Source organism: Podarcis pityusensis (assembly GCF_964106645.2).
Source record: "Podarcis pityusensis genome assembly, chromosome: 3".
NCBI classification, from domain to species: Eukaryota; Metazoa; Chordata; class Lepidosauria; order Squamata; family Lacertidae; genus Podarcis; species Podarcis pityusensis.
Genome location: NC_138026.1, coordinates 22,511,069 through 22,529,395, shown reverse-complemented (window position 1 = coordinate 22,529,395; position 18,327 = coordinate 22,511,069). Strand labels below are relative to the sequence as shown.

The window sequence follows — 18,327 nt, the reverse complement described above, 5'->3', positions numbered from 1 at the left end:
TTTGGCTTTAGCAAAAATGTTTAAAGAATTATGTAAGAATATTATGGTTATGAGAAATTGGTAAAAATAAGATTTAAGTTTTAAGCTGTAAGGTTTTTTATAGTAAGATAAGATTAAAATAGATTAAGGTAATGTAATGACAGAATATTATGAAATATGGAAAGGATTTGCTGCGACAATTAACAACTAGGATACAAAAAAAGGGAGGAGGAGGATGTCAAAGAAAGAAGGTAATGACAGTTAAGGATTTGAGAATATTGGATTTGTTTTTAAATGTTTGTGGTGTATTTTTGTCTTTTGATCGTGTTGTGCTATTTTTTGATTTTGATTTTCATTAATTTGTATTGTTTGATGTGGTTTGTTTTTTCTTTGTTTTTTCTTTCTCTTTTTCTACTTTGTTTTTTTTTGTAATTCTAAATTTTTTAAAATAAATATCATTTAAAAAAATCAACATTTAACTTAAACTGATGCGCAGTGTAAATTAATAATGCAGAGTTTTAAAGAACAAAAGCTTTACTGAATTAAAATAAACTTCTTCATAAACAACATGGTTCCAAACAGTTTGACTGAGATTACATACTGACTCTGCTCACAGGTGAGGTAGACTTGACTCTGACTAACATCTTACAGAGAGCACAAAGTGACACTGGCTGCTAAGTCACATGTCAGAGTGACTCAACACCTAGCAGCTAGCAGTTAGGCCTGAATAACTTTAGTAGGCCCAAATGATTGTGCAGTCCCAGCACTTCCCAGCCTGCTTTGCTGCTTCTGCTCTCATGTGTCTTTGTCACATGACATAAGCATACTGTACAGATAAAGTCGGACGCGAAACTACTTTTCTCAAGCCAAGTTCCAAAGATGTTTGGCTTTTTGTTACCCAGCTTTTTTTTTGAAGAAGAGGAGTTTGGACTTGATATCCCGCCTTTCACTCCCCTTAAGGAGTCTCAAAGCGGCTAACAATCTCCTTTCCCTTCCTCCTCCACAACAAACACCCTGTGAGGTGAGTGAGGCTGAGAGACTTCAGAGAAGTGTGACTGGCCCAAGGTCACCCAGCAGCTGCAGGTGGAGGAGCAGGGAAGCGAACCCAGTTCACCAGATTACGAGTCCACCGCTCTTAACCACTAAACCACAATGGCTCTTTTGAATATTTTTAGAATATTCACAGGCTTCACCCAATTGTCAGCATAGGGTGGAGCTGCTTTTACATCACAGAGACACATTAAATGTAAAGCACCAAACACTAGCAATCCACATGTAGTTGCTTCACCTGACAGACTAACTATTGCTTTCCTGTTCCTCAGCTCCAGCCGTTCCCACTGATGACTCATCAGCTGCAAGTGGAAACTGACATAGGGCTGTACAAAAAACATTCCCATGCAGCGATGGTTTTAGCAGGAAACGAACCAAGGGAGCAGCTCTTGAACAGAGTTTTTGTCACTTCGGGGTAAAAATATAACGATATAAAATGAATATATACAAATGAGTTGCAGTAAAAGGTACACACTTTAATACTCTAATTTACCAGGAACATTTAGGGAAGTAGTCTTAGTCCATTGCCCACATACCACCCTCTGACCCCTGGGGATGAAAGCCTTTTCTTCACCGCCAGCAGTTGGGTCCTCTCCCATTTGGCAGCTTTGGGTGGTTGGGATAGCCACCAAGCCTGAAATTTTGAACTGCCCAATCATGGGCAGGCAGGGGGTGGAGCCTGGATGATGGGCGGGAGTCAGAAAGTCTTCACTCTGGTCCACTGGCTAGGAATAAAAGCCGAATGCACCTGGGTCACTCAGTGCAGTTGACCAAAGAGAAACCCTCCGTCCCTCCTTCACTTCATGCTGCTGTTGTATAACTTGCGTCTTAACCTTTATTGGCTTCCTTTTGCATCATGTATGTTGACCTTGCTATGGTTTGACAATGGTTGCTGTATTCGGAGCCGGGAATGAATTTGCCTGCAGACAAATTGGGCCAATTTGGAGATTTTGCCTTCCTCGTAGCAAGTGTCACAACTTTTGGTGAAAAGGGCATTGGGTGGAATCCTAGTCCAGGCATCCCCAAACTCAGCCCTCCAGCTGTTTTGGGACTACAGTTTCCACTACCCCTGACCACTGGTCCTGTTAGCTAGGGATGATGGGAGTTGTAGTCCCAAAAGAGCTGGAGGGCCAGGTTTGGGGATGCCTGTCCTAGTCCATTAAAGGGTTTGGGGTAAAGTGGTGCATCATCCCACCTTTTAGCAGATGCAATCACAGGGTACCAGGTTAGTCTTAAGTGTAAGTCTCTGTCCAGAAGCCAGGTCTGGGGCAGATGGGCCATAGAGCTTCCAGCAGCCGCTGGGATTGGGCCACATCAGTGGATCTGTGTCTTGACGTGGCCCATACCCCAGGCATGACACTGCTTAAGCCTAAGCCAAAGTCTATCTACATCTGTAAGCAATAAAGTTGTGGCCAATATTTAATCCCAGCTCATTGTCTTGTCAAGTTTATTCCATCACACTATCACAACTGTCTTCACTCACTAGGGTGTGGGGCGGTGCTGTGGTTGGGTGCACAACATTTCAGCCTGTCATACACAGGCAACAACCGTACCTATTAAAAAAAAATCTATAGAAGAAAACAATACATTTTTCATCTCCAGTTTTAAATCTCTCTTGTTCAGAGTGTTCCTGAGACATACAGTCACATCCAGAAACTCCTTTTTGAAATGCTCTGCATAAAATGAACTGTCTCATTGAATATCATGAAAACAAGGTGGATAAGTAACAAAGAAAAGTAAATCAACACTGTGGCTGATATGTAGTGCTTTAATGATGTTCATACCCAGTTCATACCCAGCGCTCAGTGATGCAGACCAGATCAGCCTCCTCCTTCATAATCAGAACACAGAGCCAACCTGGCATTCAGCAACAGCAGTTGCAGACCCGACAGCTGGCTGATAGGACAACTGGAACTCGGAGGAGGGGCTGACACATGACAGTCACTAACTGCCTGTGCTGTGTGTCCCTTATCTAGCCTGCCCCACCCCCACACATCCCCTAGCCCAGAACCACTGCAATTGGGGTCAACCCTGCTCCTCTCTTCCCAGGCACAACTACGTCACTTACTTTTAAAACAACAAAAAACCCAAATTTAAAAACATGTAAGTTATAAGCCGTTCAAAAACAATTTAAAACATTTTAAAGAGGGCAATTAAAACAGCAACAGAAGACCCCCACCAACAAAAACCCCTAAACCATACCCCAGCCCAAGAATCTGTTTGGCCACCCTTTGTACTTTGAACAGCCACATGTTCAGCTTTCGGTTGCAAGTGTGAGTCAAGGCCCTGCCTTCCCAGGCTAGGTGGAAAAGCCTTGCAAAGTGGGGAGGAGGCCCACTAGAACTCACAGCAAGGCTGCCTCACATGAATGCTCCCTTGTTTCCTACAGAGCTTCATTTCACCCATGAATGCTTGCAGATCTTATTTGAGGACGCTACTGAATGTGAATCATTGAGGTGAAAAGCTGCTGTGACACATTGTATGGACACATGAAACAATATTGCTAAGGTGAAATCTTGCAAGCTAAGACTTTTGCCATCTCAGTTCCTTTCTCCCACCCATCAATCAGTGCCATTTCACTATTCGCAGATATATAGCCTATCTGCTCTATATGTCCATGGTGCTCCCTGTAAAATGTGAGAACTATGTTTATCTTTGCTCAACCATGCACACTTACATGGGTGCAGATCTATTGATAAAATCCCTAAGCAATCTCAATAAACCTTAGGATCCATGCACAACATTGATTTGGCTTACATTTACCCCTACAATAAAACAATCAAAGCTGAAATTCTAAACACATTTACTAGTGACTAACCTCATGGATTATCGTGAAGTATAGCTGATTGTATTGATAAATTGTCAACATGAAAGAAAAGAACTTTGCACAGCTGAGCACAAATCGAGGAAGACAAGTGCTGAAAAAACTAAGTTGTCATATTACACCAGGACACAAGACCAGTTTGTGAAATTTGCATCTAGAAGCCACATGCAGTCAAATGAACGACAAATTAAGAACATGGCATCAACCCGAATAGGTCATTATTTTGCATTAAAGAGTGGGAGCAGCAGGAATGAAACTGCTTTTCCGTTCTGTCAGATATATTCTCTCCATTTTCTATTCCTTAAAGTCAATAGGATCTTAATAACAGAATACTCCTAAAGTCACATTTGCACTAGACGTTTGTCCAAAAGTAATTGTCATCTCCAAAGCACTTGTTTCAATGTAATATAAACTATTAGTTTTGGAAGTCAATAACTTGCATATCAATGTTCCTTTTAGTATGCACAGATAATCTTACCCAGAGTCTGTTGCTTGCCATTTTAATTACAGTGGTACCTCGGGTTACAGACGCTTCGGGGTACAGACTCTTTGGGTTACAAACTCCGCTAACCAGGAAGTGGTTGCTCCAGGTTAAGAACTTTGCCCCAGGATAAGAACGGAAATCGCACGCCAGCGGCGCAGCAGCAGGCCCGATTAGCAGAAGCACGCCTCAGGTTAAGAACCGTTTCAGGTTAAGAATGGACCTCAGAAACGAATTAAGTTCTTAACCCGAGGTACTACTGTATATGACACTGAAGAGAGATGTTGTTGCTGTTGTTTTATCACTGGTCTACAATTTTCCATAGAAGAAACTGGAAGAAAGCTTTAGACTGTATTCCCAATGCCATGTTCATTCCTATGGAAGCTGTGAGATTCTGCAATTGCTACAATATGGGATCTTCTCTCTGACCATTCAAAGCTTTAATTACAATTCCCAAGAAACAAAAGTCCGGCCTGGGTGTTTTTGAGTGTGCAGAAATTACCCCTTTAACTCTACAGAGCTTTCACCATTCAGTTGTTTATGGGACCTTTCTGCATATACATGTGATTTCCCCCTGAAAAAGCTATACAATGGGTTTCACATCTAGCTGCTACTCCAGGAAAGTTCAGCACTAATAATTGTGCATTATCTTCTTTCCATGCAAAGGCTGTGAAGAGCAATAAAACCAAGAAGCTCACCCCTCCCACACTTACCTCTGCAGCAATTTGAAGGAAACCCAACTGGGGAAAACCCTTCCCTGTTGTTATGTACTAAGCTTGGATCCTAGAACAATAGGCAAGTAGGATCCTGGAATGCAACAACTGATTGGCTTGCAGGAAAAGGCCAATCAGGCTCCACGAGGAAGTTAACCAGCCTATTAGGCTGGTAGGATCACAGAATGCAACAACTGATTGGCCTGCAGGAAAAGACCAATCAGGCTCCAGGAGGGAAGCAGAATCAGCCAATCAGACAGGACTCATTGTGTAAATAATGTATATAAAAGCCTGAGGTTTGGGAGGAAATTTAATCACTGTTTTACAAGCTGCAATAAAGAGCATGAAATCACTACAGGACTCCAAGTATATTTCACCTGTACAAGTGAAAAGCCTGGATAGGCTTGAACCTCCTTATCTAGTTCAACTCTATAGCAAAATGACTTCTCTAGATTTACTGACAAGGAGGAAAAGCTTGCCACATTCACTACTGCCCTTTCGGCTGGCTCCCATAAGAAGTTTTGCATACAACTGCACCCAGTTAAGTCATAGTCAACCACACACACACTGAGTAAGATTTGCAACAGTTTACACAGAAATGTCATCACTGAATCAAATGTGGAAGGTTCAGGATATTTATCAGCACCAACAGCTGAGGGCAGCTGCCTCCCCCCATTCCCTGCCCCAAACGATGTCCCTAGGAAAGACACAGCACATTTTTCTATTTGAAAAAAAGAAGACCGCCTCATTTCAAATGGCCAGCCACTGGTGCGTGCACACACATTAAAGGAATTTGCCCTGAGTCCAAAATTTTGGGGCCAATTTTGAACCTCCACCCTCTCTGAAAGGGCAAAGCATTCATATTCTTCAGATCAGCACTAATTCAAGTATTCTTACTCCCAGGGTTTACAATGTGCTGAAAGCAGTTATTGGGTCTTAAAGGGCACTTTCTACTACGATGCTGTATTTTGCTTGACTGGAGGGAGTAAAGTACCTCTTACATGCTCCAGTTCTGCATGACACTAGAAAGGATATTTCCAAGGGATAAACCCTCCATAAAATCCACTCTGTTTGATTAGATATTTCACAGCTTTCAAATTGATCAGATTTAATTCTCGCTTTCAAAGAATATACTTTCCAAACCTGCTGCAGACTTAAGTCAGGCCTTCACAAGGATTCCACGGAGGAAGGAAAGTGAAAAGGAGTCTCAACTGATGTCTCTATCAAGGACAAAATAAGCAACTGTTCCCAGTTGTATGAGTTGTAGGTAATGCAAGATAAAGAAATGTATTTTAGGGGTTTTTTATTATGATTTTTAAAAATTATTTAATTTCTATAATGCTTAATATATTTAAAAATAGATCTTAAACGGTGTACTTAAAATATTACAAAAATACACAGTTAAACATTTTAAAAAATTACATTAATACAAAGCTACTAAAATATATAAACCAACCTCAATTTGTTTCCCCCCTCCCTCTCCGGGTTCTCACCTCAGGGTCCAAACAAACTCTCAGCTCACCACAAAAATCGCACAAGAAGAGATCCTGGAAACAGCAGACATCACCCTAGTCTCTCACTCTAGACTTGCTTTTTATTGGCAAGTCCAAGGTAGATGGTACTTCCTCAGGGTTCCCTCAGCTTTGTCTCATTCAGCTGCATTCTCTGCACCCAGTTCCAAGTTGTCACTATCCCTTATGTAGCTTAAGGTATTTATTAAATACAGGCTATTTGATTAATATTAATATGCATAATAGTTAGCTGTTATATGTATTAGACATTCCACTTACCGTATTTTTCGCTCTATAGGACACACTTTTTCCCCTCCAAAAATTAAGGGGAAATGTGTGTGCATCCTATGGAGCGAATGCAGGCTCATTGGCTTCAGCGATAGCAACGCGAAGCCTCCGAAGGGCAAAGGGAGCGCTCCCTCCGCGCTCCAGAGGCTTCGCGTTGCTTTCGCTGAAGCCTGGCGAGCGAGAGGGGTTGGTGTACACCGACCCCTCTCGCTCTCCAGGCTTCAGGGATAGCCGCCTGAAGCCTTCGGAGCGCAGCGCAAGTTCCCGCTGCACTCCCCAGGCTTCGGGTTCCTTTTGCTGAAGCCGGGAGAGCTACGCTCCAAAGGCTTCAGGGATCTTTGAGGCTGGCGGTGGGGGGAAAGCATGCCAATATTACTTTCATTTGTTTATTGGCATGCACTGTACACACAACCTTTCCTCCACCAAGTAGTTCATGACAGTGTATAAGGTACTTCCACAAAACACTAGGTCTAGCTGAGGGAGATTGTTTGGATGAAGGTCACCCAGTGAGGTTCATGGTCAAGCGGTGATTTCAACCTCGGTTCTCTCCTGTTTTAGTCTGATATTCTAACCACTACAGCAAGCTAGCTCTTTGAGAAAGACAAAACCCAGCCTTAATTCAGCTGAAAAAAATATAATGAAATATGGCTTTATATGTATATAAAAAGTCTTAATCGTATGTTCCATTATAAAGCTGTGTGGTCTGTTAGTCTGATACGGAGCTTAGTTTTCACCCTAACAATCAATCTGTCTGACCTAGAGAGTACTGTATAAAGCTTGGTTACCAAGCTTTTATAACTTGAATCACTTTTGAGCTATACAAAAATCACATTTGTGTTTGCTGCAAAATAGATGTTTACTCATTTTTACCTCACGGAATGAAACAGAAGGGCTCTGCACCTTGGAGACCACTAAAGGAGGGGGCCAATATGCACTCTCACTAATATCATTAATTTATATTGTTATTCTAGCTGCATATAGCTTTTAAGTGGTAAAAGACTGCAATACAACAGAAGAAAACTAACTTGAAATGCAAACCTACACCTACCTTTGCAAGGTATCAAAGAATAATTAAAAATGGGATACCTGAGCAGTCTTTAACCACTTTGAGCACAATATTTGAGTAGATGTCTACTCAAAATTAAGTTATACTGAGTTTGACGGGTAAGCAGGTAGAGAACTGCAGCTACGGGATGTAATGGAAACATGAGCCCTATTCAGGCAATATGAAATTCACTGTGACTAAAAATGCTCATGAAATGACACACATACATGGAACAAACCTGATTCCAGCCACCTTCTGAAAGGCATTCAGGCATATCCTGAGCTCCTCCACATCTGACTTAAAGATTATCACATGCAAATTTAGTTGCCAAGTACAGGATACCCAACTCCAGTGGGATTCATCTACACAATTGTGATTTGAAGGCAGATAGCAGACAGAGGTGGCCGGATTCAGATAATGGCTGACTATTAAAGTCTTTCCCTCTTTTGCCAAGCAAACAAGGTGACCAGTTCTCAGTCCTTTTCTCATTAGGATGGGCAAGGTAAGAAATGGAAAAGAACTCTGGGGGAATTATAGGAATTGCTCATCTCAAAGTCCTTCATTTCCCTACTAGGTGGCATTAGCTAAGAATGTGATTTAAACCCCAGACTCTCCAGTTGTTAGCTGGCTCTTCTAGCTCCAACAAGGCAGAATTTACCCAGTGCTCCCCAGGACTCAGTACACTTCTGATTCTCTTTAAGAACAGGTATACTTTCCTGCTCCCGGCGCTAAAGGGCTAACACATATCCATAACAAGTGCAGGTCATACTTCCAGCAAAAGATCCTAAACCTCTCAGAAGTGTGTATATGAAAATACAGGAGTGCTGGATGCATACAAGCGAGTCCAGGTACACACTTGTAACATTCACAGAGTTTAAAACTAAAGTCACCAACTGAAAAGCAAAAGCACAAGCACACTCCATACTGGAATTTGAGCTCTACCCAAATATAAACTAAAATTCTTGTATTGTTTCTGTTTGGCGAAACTGCTCTTATATTAGGCTTCCATAGCTATTTTTAAGCATCATGGCTATAAAACCTACACTCCACATTTTCCTCAGTATTATTCTAAAACCATCTGTCACATAAGTCTGCCCAACAAGATGGCAAGAGTCAATTTGGCTGAAACCTACATACTTCTAGAAGGTCTCTCATCATCACAACTGGTGCCTATTTAGCCAAGTAGCACCTGTTTCACCAAGTGATTAGGAGCACAGTGAGATAAGCAGGCAGGGCTTCTGAAGTCTAATGAGAGAAGATGGAACAGCTTTAAAAGACATTACCAAGATAATGAATACTTTAATTAATGCTTTCTGATCTGGTTCTCTAACAATAAGCCACAACGTATCTGCTATTTATTTTATTTTATTGCCTGAAATTAACCATTTTTCTGGACTCATTCTTTCTACCATGACATGGATATGATCTTGCTATGCCTGCTAACTTGGTGTCATGCACTGGTAGAACACAGAGGAATGGTGGGAGGAACCAACAGGGAAACTCCCAAGGGAAGAAGGTTCAAAGCCCGGGGAGTGTTGGTGGGACTATGAGTGGTCAGAGGGAGAGGACTGGGAAGAGGAAGTGCTGGAAGCTGAAGAGGTAACAGGGCTTAGTGAGCTGGAACACTCTGTGGCAGAGAGAAGTGTAGAATCAAAGGCAGAAGCTGCAGCAGAGGAGAGATAAGTCAGGCTGGTGAAGAGGCAGGGATGTCTCCCCCTCCTGCTGCGACAAGCTCTCATCCCCGCCTCGTCTCTCAGAACCAGAAGAAAGGTTGGCTTCACAAAGACACAGTCTCTGATTGCCTGGGGGAGTCATGGAGAGGAGGGGACTTACGACAGCTGTTGACAGGTGGCAACTTTCAATATCAGCAACCGATCCATGGCGCAAGACCTACCAGGGATGAGCTGCAAGCTGCTCATTAGGCTTGACACTCTGCCAAGTCTGTTCAGATCATATTCTTGCTAATAAAGAGTTAACTGCTACTTGCACAATGTGATTTACTGTTGGCTCGCTCCTGACCCTTGGCCTTGTGCTGGGAAGTTCTGCCTCTGCACATGAGTCTGAGAATGTACAGTTCACATTGAGTTCATGAAACATCACACCCTGACCTGTTCTTAACGCATTGTTGACCACATCTACGGAATACGATTATGTTCTCTCAAGTCATGCAATATCAATCACTAGTAATAGTTTAACAAGGAGGATTTCACGCCTGTCCAATTCTGTGTTCCTTTTCCCAACCTTTAATCTATTGATGATTAATGCCTATATTCAACCTTTGCATTGTATTTGTGTTAACCAATCAGCAACAAGCACATATGTGGTAATGCTGTAATATTCAATAAAAGGGACTCCCCGAGACATGCTCGGGAGATGCCTCCCATATGACACTTGCCACTCGTCTGTCGTTTATTTCAACCCAACAGCCTTGTGCTGAAAACACCACCTACAATGTAAGAGCCTTAATATTATGGCTATGGCTATTACCACTAAAAATAATACGTAACCTACACTACCCATTTGCCTATGAATCATTCACACCCGCACTCACACATGGACATATATATACATGCAGACAATTCATTTGACTCCAATATCACATATATTTGTAATGGTTTTTTTCAGTTTTTTTGGGAGAGAGGGACTTCTGATAAATTGGAAGGCAATCTTCAGCAGCACAACTTTCTCCCTCCCCAGAAAAAATACCTTACGAGTTCCGCCAACACAACATCAGAACACCTCTTTTTCAATCCCTGCGCCTTAAAGCCCTGTTCACCCTTGTTCATTTCTTTAAGAAAATCAAGTGCTTGTTGGCAAAAGTATTTTGGAACACGATCAACAGATTCCTTGACACAACTTGTATTTTTACAGAATGAAAGTGTGGTAGAGGATCGGTGTTATTTTGCTATCTTGCGGCTGGAACGCTGCAGGCAGAATTCTGATAGCAGCTCTTGAAAGTGCTTTTATTACCAAAAGTCCCAGTGAAGTGATTGGGATATCTGAGAACAGAGTGATTTATGAACACTCCTCTTAACACAGGCCCATCTGGAACTACAGACATGCATTGGTATTTAAGATTCCAATTTAAGCCAAAGAACAGGTTCACAAGCAGCAAGTGAAAAAGAATAAAACTCCATACTTGATTTTTATTTTTATTTGGGCAGTATTCCTTGACATCTGGCAGCACCTTAATTTTTTAAAAAAACACACACACATAAAAACCTATTTAAGAGGAAGCCAAAGAGCCAACTTCATGTTTTTCACACACTGACACTTTTTATCTGCTTCCAACATTTCTTGTGATCATGGTGAATTTTTTATGCAAGGTGGCAGGAGGTGGGAGATGGAAGGTGATTAGTAGTAAACAGAAGACATATGAATAATGATACAGGAGAGATATATTTGCTACTTTCTCCTTGGACATCTTTTATGGCTCCTTTAAACATTGGCCGCTGGCCCAGACATCGATTACCCAGCTATTGCTGTACCTCATTATGGCTGTATCTTCCATGACTTTTTCATGATGTCTCTAATGTCCTTTTCCCAACAGAAATGAAGTGATTACCTTTCTACTGATAAAGCTGTTACAGTAACGGCATGAATCTATTCACCTACAGGGAATTCAAAGCTGTACCGGCTGCGCTTAAGTTCTTACAGCTTTGCTTCTTCTCTATTGTTTGACAACCTTACAGCTTAACCATTTTTTAAAAGTTTTCTTTTTCTTTTTACTGGAGAAAATGTGATTATTACAGTAAGAAAAAAGCAACACAAAATGCTCCCCCCCACCCCGAATTTTACATAATACATGATAAACATCAATGCTGATCCAATTTTGGATTCATTTTAGTCATACTTTTCAAATGCAGAAATAACAGTGGAAGGGGCAATCAAAATGAGCAAGTGGTAGGTGTACTTTCCAAAGGATGTCAGGCTAAAGCCTTTAGTTTAGGTTGAGCGGGGGAATGAGACTTCAGGGGGGCATAGGAAGGATTTATACAATGATTCATGGTGTATAGAAAGAGGGAAAATATTTATCTCCTCTCTCTATACTAGCACTGGGGTCCTCCAGTGTAATTGATTGGCAAGAATTTAAGAACAACGAAAGTACCTCTTCACATATCACATAATTAATGTATGGATTTTGCTGCACAGGACGTGTGAATGGCCACAAGTTTAGATGGCTTTAGAATGGGATTAGATCCATCCATGCCTGCTTTTTTCTTCAGTGCAATTCAAAGTGTTGTTTTTGACCTATAAATAGCTGCAGACCAGGTAACCTGGAGGACCACTGTCCTCCATATAACCCTGTCCCAAAATCTTCCACGGAGACACTTCAGGTACTCCTGAACTGATGCATGAGAGGTCATTCTCTGCAGAAGCTCTCACTTCTAGAACTCCCTCCCAGCAGAAGATCTGTGAGGCTTTTTCACTGGCTGCTTTCAGAAGGTCAATGAGAGACGCTTCTTTTCGAAACCAAACTTCTGAGCCCACCTTGATATTTTAGCTACTGTGAGTTTTGTCATGATTGCGTTCATATTATTGTGTTTATCTAGTTTTACTGGTCTGTATCCAAACTGCAGCTCTGCTTGCACAACAGTGCACGGCGGAACTTCTCCTCCTACTCCTGTCCTCTCCAGCCCACCAGGAGCCATCAAAAGCAGCTCTGGGGGGGTTGGGTTGGCGGACACCATACTGTAGAACCTACAGAGCCAAGCAATTCTGCCCAATAATCACCTTCTAGAGCCAGCCAAGACCCAACTCAGACAGTCACCCCAGAAGGATACCATGCATGACAGTACTGAAAGTGGCTGAAAGCTCTAGGAGGGTCAACAGCCACCCTCTCCCAATTTATCTAGATACTAAGACATATTATATACTGCACACAAACCTGTTGTTTGCTCCAAGAGGCTTTTGTTTGCTTGACAGAAAAGCAGACTGTGATTGGTTTTCAACCGTATCCCACCCACTGTTAGGCCACTTCAGCAAATCCAAGCTGGCTTTGCATCTGTGTGTTTTTGAAGATTATCATATATCAATGGGTTGCTATTCCCATTATCCAGGACTATTGGCCATGCATTGTTGGGGCTGATGGGAGCTGGATTCCATCAACTTCTGGAAGGCTGGTGACCCACCTTACACCCTTATAGTGGTGTGGAAGTTTGGGGGGAAACAAATTGGAGAACAAAAAAAACACTGGGGGACGGGGGGTGGTGGAAATGTCTGGGTGGGATAAATTAAACATTCTCTCCTTTACCTCCACACCTTTCTAAAACTGCTTTTGGGACAGAGGTGAAACAGCATCTGTCAGGACATTGTTACATGTGTTTGTATGTCATTTTGATCAATGCTTTAAGTAACATTTCTCTCTGGGTATTAACAAAAGGGATGGGTGGGCAAAACAAAGAGAACTTTCCTGGAAACCCGTATTATTCTGATGGAACTTAATGAGTTTCCATAGCAAACAAACCTGTTTAGGGACACGTGAAACTGTTTTGGCCACCCATGGAGCCGCTGCAACCTCAGGGTGTCATGCCTCAACATCATTCATTATGCATTATTGCACAGCTTCTTCTTTCAGTCTAGGGCATTCTGCCCAGTGTGCTTTAATACATGAGGACAATATCTCTTGTGAATTAGGGCAGGCCAAAAAAAGAGAGGGAGAAAAACCCTTTCATTATGACACCGTTTCTGAAAAGCATTAAGGAACAGAGGGATCTGCAAAAATAAAAAGCAAGTCGTCAGAATTAAATAATATAAACTACAGTTAATGTCGGCTATGAGAGTACACTTTTTATCTTCGTATTCTGCTTAGTAATTAAGTTAAATGAAATAGGGAACTAAGTGACATGCTGTGCTTGTTGAGTAAATGAATGGGAGAAATGAGAAAGCATTTTGCAGAAGTCTATCTCCTATTTTGCAGTAATAACGCATAATGATCGCCCCATAATATTGGGTGGCTTGCCTTTCATGCCCTTACTTTTTGTAGTGTTGGGCTTTGAAAATAATTTGCACAGAAGATTACAGCGCAAATGGAGTTTTTGTGAATTAATATAGATCAGATATGCAACACAGAAATCAAGGGAGTCAGTTTATAGCACAATCTTTTGCATGTCTTCTCCTCAGAAATGAGTCAATTCAATAGGATTGCTCACGAGTTAAAGTGTTTAGGATTGTAGCCATAAGTTTTAAACAACATTTTATAGTAACATATATGCAAAAAACACAGATTTTGAAATTGTAATTTCTAACAAGTAATTTTGAAGAAATCCATTTCTTCCAAACTGACAACTACTAATGAATGGTTCAAGCCTAGGTAGTGGCAACCCTACATTTTGGGGGCCCTGAAAGCTTGACCTTTCATGGGGGGCCCATCACAACCAGCAACAAGGTCTAGGAAACCAGTTATCTTCTTCAATGGAGTTGTTCCATGACAGATGACCACACCTTTACAACATCTGTGCTACTGACTCTCAAACTTTGGGATTGTTGAAATATATACAAAACAATCAATTTGAGTCATGCAACTTAGATGGGGTCTACTAGACCCAACATTTTAAAGCAATGTGGACTAAAGTCACTTCTGGGGCCACTCTGGAATTAGACGCCCTGATGCTTAAGCTTCAGTAGTTTCATAGTAGTTCTGTCCCTGAGCCTAATGGAAGACTAAAGCCTGAAAACCAAGGACTGAAAGTGTATATAGTCTATCAATTAAATAGGCTAAGTGCAATGAAATGGACAAGGGAAAGCAGAAGCTACTAGCAGCAAAATTACTATGTGATAATAAATGTTTATATGCAGTTCTCATGAATAACTATATTTATCACATAGCATGCAAACAAACTGTGTCCTCCATCATGGAGGGCACGTGTTGCGGTGAGATCACCTAAACTGCCTCCCTGTTGTGGGGCAGGACCGTTTGGATAGCCACAACACCCCATTGGCTGGCCCTCGGTTGCTGGGGTAGAAATTTGGCCTGTTGGGTCGTCTATTGGCTACCGAGGGGCTATTTAAACTGCTGCACATTGCTGGGAACTTTCTCTTTCCTGCGACGTGCATCGGATCACCCACCCTCCCTCCCTACATTTAGGGCTGTTCTTTGGCCTTGCTATGCCTGTCTAGGGGTCGTCTGTTTTGGAGAAGGAGCCCGGTAGGAATTTTGCCATTTGGCTGATTGGCTGTTGCCATTTGGTTTTTGCCTACCGTGTAGCAAATCGTCACAACTTTGTAAGGTTGGCGGTTAGGCATTGGTTCAATGTTCTGTGGAGGGGAAGTGGTTGGCTGTGCCTGCCCCTCTATTGCTGCTGCTAGAGAATTCCATTAAAGGAATCCAGGGGCTCATCTTGCTTTTGTCCGAACCCTGTCAAGGGGCTAGGGCCACGCCAGAGACCCTGGGAGCATTTGGGGTGAGCTGTGAGTTCGAAGGAGTTCTTGCTCCCCCAGGATGCTTTCCCTTACTGACATATGGTGGTGCCCACGGTCAGTCCTGTTCCTGCCGCTGTGCAGGTTCAGGTAGTCTGGAACCAATGCCTAAGCAACCACTCACATGCTATAATCAATAAAGTTGTGGCCAAAATTAATGCCGAAAACCTTAAACTATATTCTGTGCCTATTGTGTCTTTATTTTGGGGGGTGGTTTTGGGGGTCTTCACACGCAAAAGAACTATCTGGGCATTTTGGTGAATTAATGTCACTGGGAAACAGTTTATTTTTGGATACATGGATTTTTAAAAACGTCATACCCATTTTAAAAAGACTACTTAATTTGTACTTCCACTTTTTAGAATCCTTCCAATTCCATTCTCTGCTACAATTATTTATTATTATGCATTCGTTCTACACATGAATAACACTGGGCAACAATTTTTTACTTTTTGAATGTTGTCTAGATTTCTACAACTGATTTAGGGTATTTTTGCACTGCTGAATCAGGAAATGGCATCCGTTTCTCTCCATCAGGTCAGGTTTACTGTAAACTGAATGGTGGGCATTGATAAAGGTAAGTGCATGTAAATTGCATGTTGCTTCACCATTTTTCAAACTTCAGGGCTTGAACTTCCGTTTCTTGGAACTCCTGGAATGCTCAGCAGCAGGGAGGTCTCTCTTCAGAGTCCAACAGTAGTCAGCCATCATGACTGCGTCCCAGCGACCCTGATACCTGGTCTCCATCTCTTTCATGCCCTGATTTCCCTGCTCTCCCCCTGCTCGTCACTCAGGGGGATTTCTCCCCCCGCTTGTCACTCATTGAACCCAGGTTCTCAGGAAACCGGTCCATATGTGAAAATAGGTAGTGCATCTTGACGCTCATATAGCAGCCCAGGTTTCTGAAAGCAGTCAGCATGTTGTTGACAAGTTCTGCGTAGTTTCTGGCCTTATTGTTGCCAAGAAAGTTCTTCACTACCAGAACAAATGCCTTCCACACTTCCAGTTCCACTTCATTCATTGAGTTTCCGAACTCTGGATCTCTGATGAGCTGACAGATCTGAGGACTGTCAAAGATGCCAGTTTTCAACTTCTCCATGGTCAATCCTGGAAAAGCCTGGCACAAGTAAGTGAAGCAGTCACCATCCTTGTCCAGAGCCTTGGTGAACTGCTTGATTAAGCCGAGCTTGATGTGCAGCGGTGGGAAGAGTATTCTGTCTCTGTCCACCAGAGGGTCATTGATGACGTTCCTTTTTTTGCAAGGCACCAGTTCCTCCCACACAGGCCAGTCCTTCTTCGTGTAATGCTGAGCACGGTCCCTACTATCCCACATGCACAAAAAACATGGGTACTTGGTGAAGCCAGACTGTTGTCCCAACAAAATGTTCACCATCTTCAGGTCAACACAAATAAACCACTTATGCTGATCATAACCAATTTTCTCCAGCACATACTTCACCACTTCATAGTTCTCCTTCAGTGTAGTTGAGTGAGCCAGGGGTATAGAGGCAAACTGGTTGCCGTTGTGTAGCAGAACACATTTCAGTGATCGCTTGCTGCTGTCAATGAACAGTCTCCAGTCTTTGGGTTCGTACTGTGGCACTCCAAGCTTGAGCAGAAGCTGCGCAATATCTGCACAGTACACCAAGTCCTTCTCTTCCGAGAAAAAATGGAGGTACTCTTGATGCCTGTTGCGGAAGAAGCTGATGTGAGCACTGTCAGAGAGGAGTTTTTTCCCCCTTCAATCTGGATGCCAACAGTTCGGCAGAGTCCTTTGACAAGCTGAGGTCGCTTACTAGATCATTCAATTCCTTTTGAGAAAATGGATGTGGAGCATCATCTTCAAGAACCATCACTTCTTCTTCATGTCCTTCAACACTGGAGGCATCTTCGTCACTAATGTCAGGAAGTTCTCCAAAGACAGGCACTGGAATTTCATCACAATGAGCTACAGGACGACGTGCTGATTGAAGATCAGGATACTTCGTGGGGCGGCTGCCCCATTAACTTAGTTTTGATCCCCCAACTTTATGCTTTGCCGCACAAATTTATGGAAGATTTCGAGGTTTTAACTCTTCAAACTGATCCCTTTTCGACATAATCACCCAGAACTATCGGACCTGAATACTTCTTGTCATTAAAATAATCATTTTCAATCAAAACAATTATTCGACATGGCATTTTACCCCCACCAACTTCTTCTAAAATGCTCCACATAAGCGTACATGTGAACAAAAACGTAAAAAAATGACATGTGGCCATAGCTCAAAAACTTGACCTGACTGAGCAAAACCAATGTGATTTTTGGATTCAGCGCATCAGATTCGTCCTAAATCAACTGAAAAAATGCAGGCAACAAATTTGTTGTTGACCAGTGTAATAATAATAATACCTTTATTGTCATTGTACAACCTGTGTACAATGAAATTAAATGAGCCTCCCTCCCCACCCCAACACTCAATCTCTTATCCAACAACACACTACCTGGCAAGTCAATTTCGCTATGTTTTTTTCCATTCAACAGCCTAACAGCCCATAGATAGAAGCTATTTTTTAGCCTGTTGGTACAGCTGATACTACTTCTATATCTCTTGCCCGAGGGTAGAAGATTAAAGAGGTGGTGGCCGGGGTGTGAGTCATCTCTGAGAATTTTCCTCGCTCTCCTAAGGCAATGATCCCTTGCTATGTCATCTAGCAGACTCAAGGGACAGCCCATGATATCATGTGCTATATTCACCACCCTCTGTAGAGACTTAAATATTTTCCTTAGTTTTTTTAGAAATTGCTTGTGAAAATATCTTACTATTAGTTATTAACAAAAGAAGCACCTTGTTTTGCTCCTAGTTCCAAGTGATGCTTTTCTTCCCAAATGCATATAGACATGAGTCCCCTTCACAGCTAGATTTATGAACAGCACTTTGAAGGATATTTTAGCTCCTGCAGTGACAAAGGCCTATTTTCCAGAAACAAGTATAATTTACTAATCTGATTTATGAAGCAATCTCCACAATTTAATA

At 42.1% G+C, this 18,327-nt stretch overlaps 1 protein-coding gene across 4 annotated transcripts in view; it reads right to left on the bottom strand.

Annotated features, from left to right (window-relative positions):
- Window positions 1-18,327, bottom strand: part of CSMD1 (CUB and Sushi multiple domains 1) — a 940,367-nt gene that overhangs the window by 297,251 nt on the left and 624,789 nt on the right. Inside the window, exon 1 of one of the 4 annotated variants that reach the window (XM_080998894.1) lies at window positions 1,505-1,612. The exons of the other annotated variants lie outside the window; for them this stretch is intronic. Within the exon in view, the coding sequence (XP_080855020.1) occupies window position 1,505 (1 nt within the window). The 5' untranslated portion in view covers window positions 1,506-1,612. Of the gene's footprint in view, window positions 1-1,504; window positions 1,613-18,327 lie in introns of those variants that run through there. 4 annotated transcript variants of the gene reach the window in all.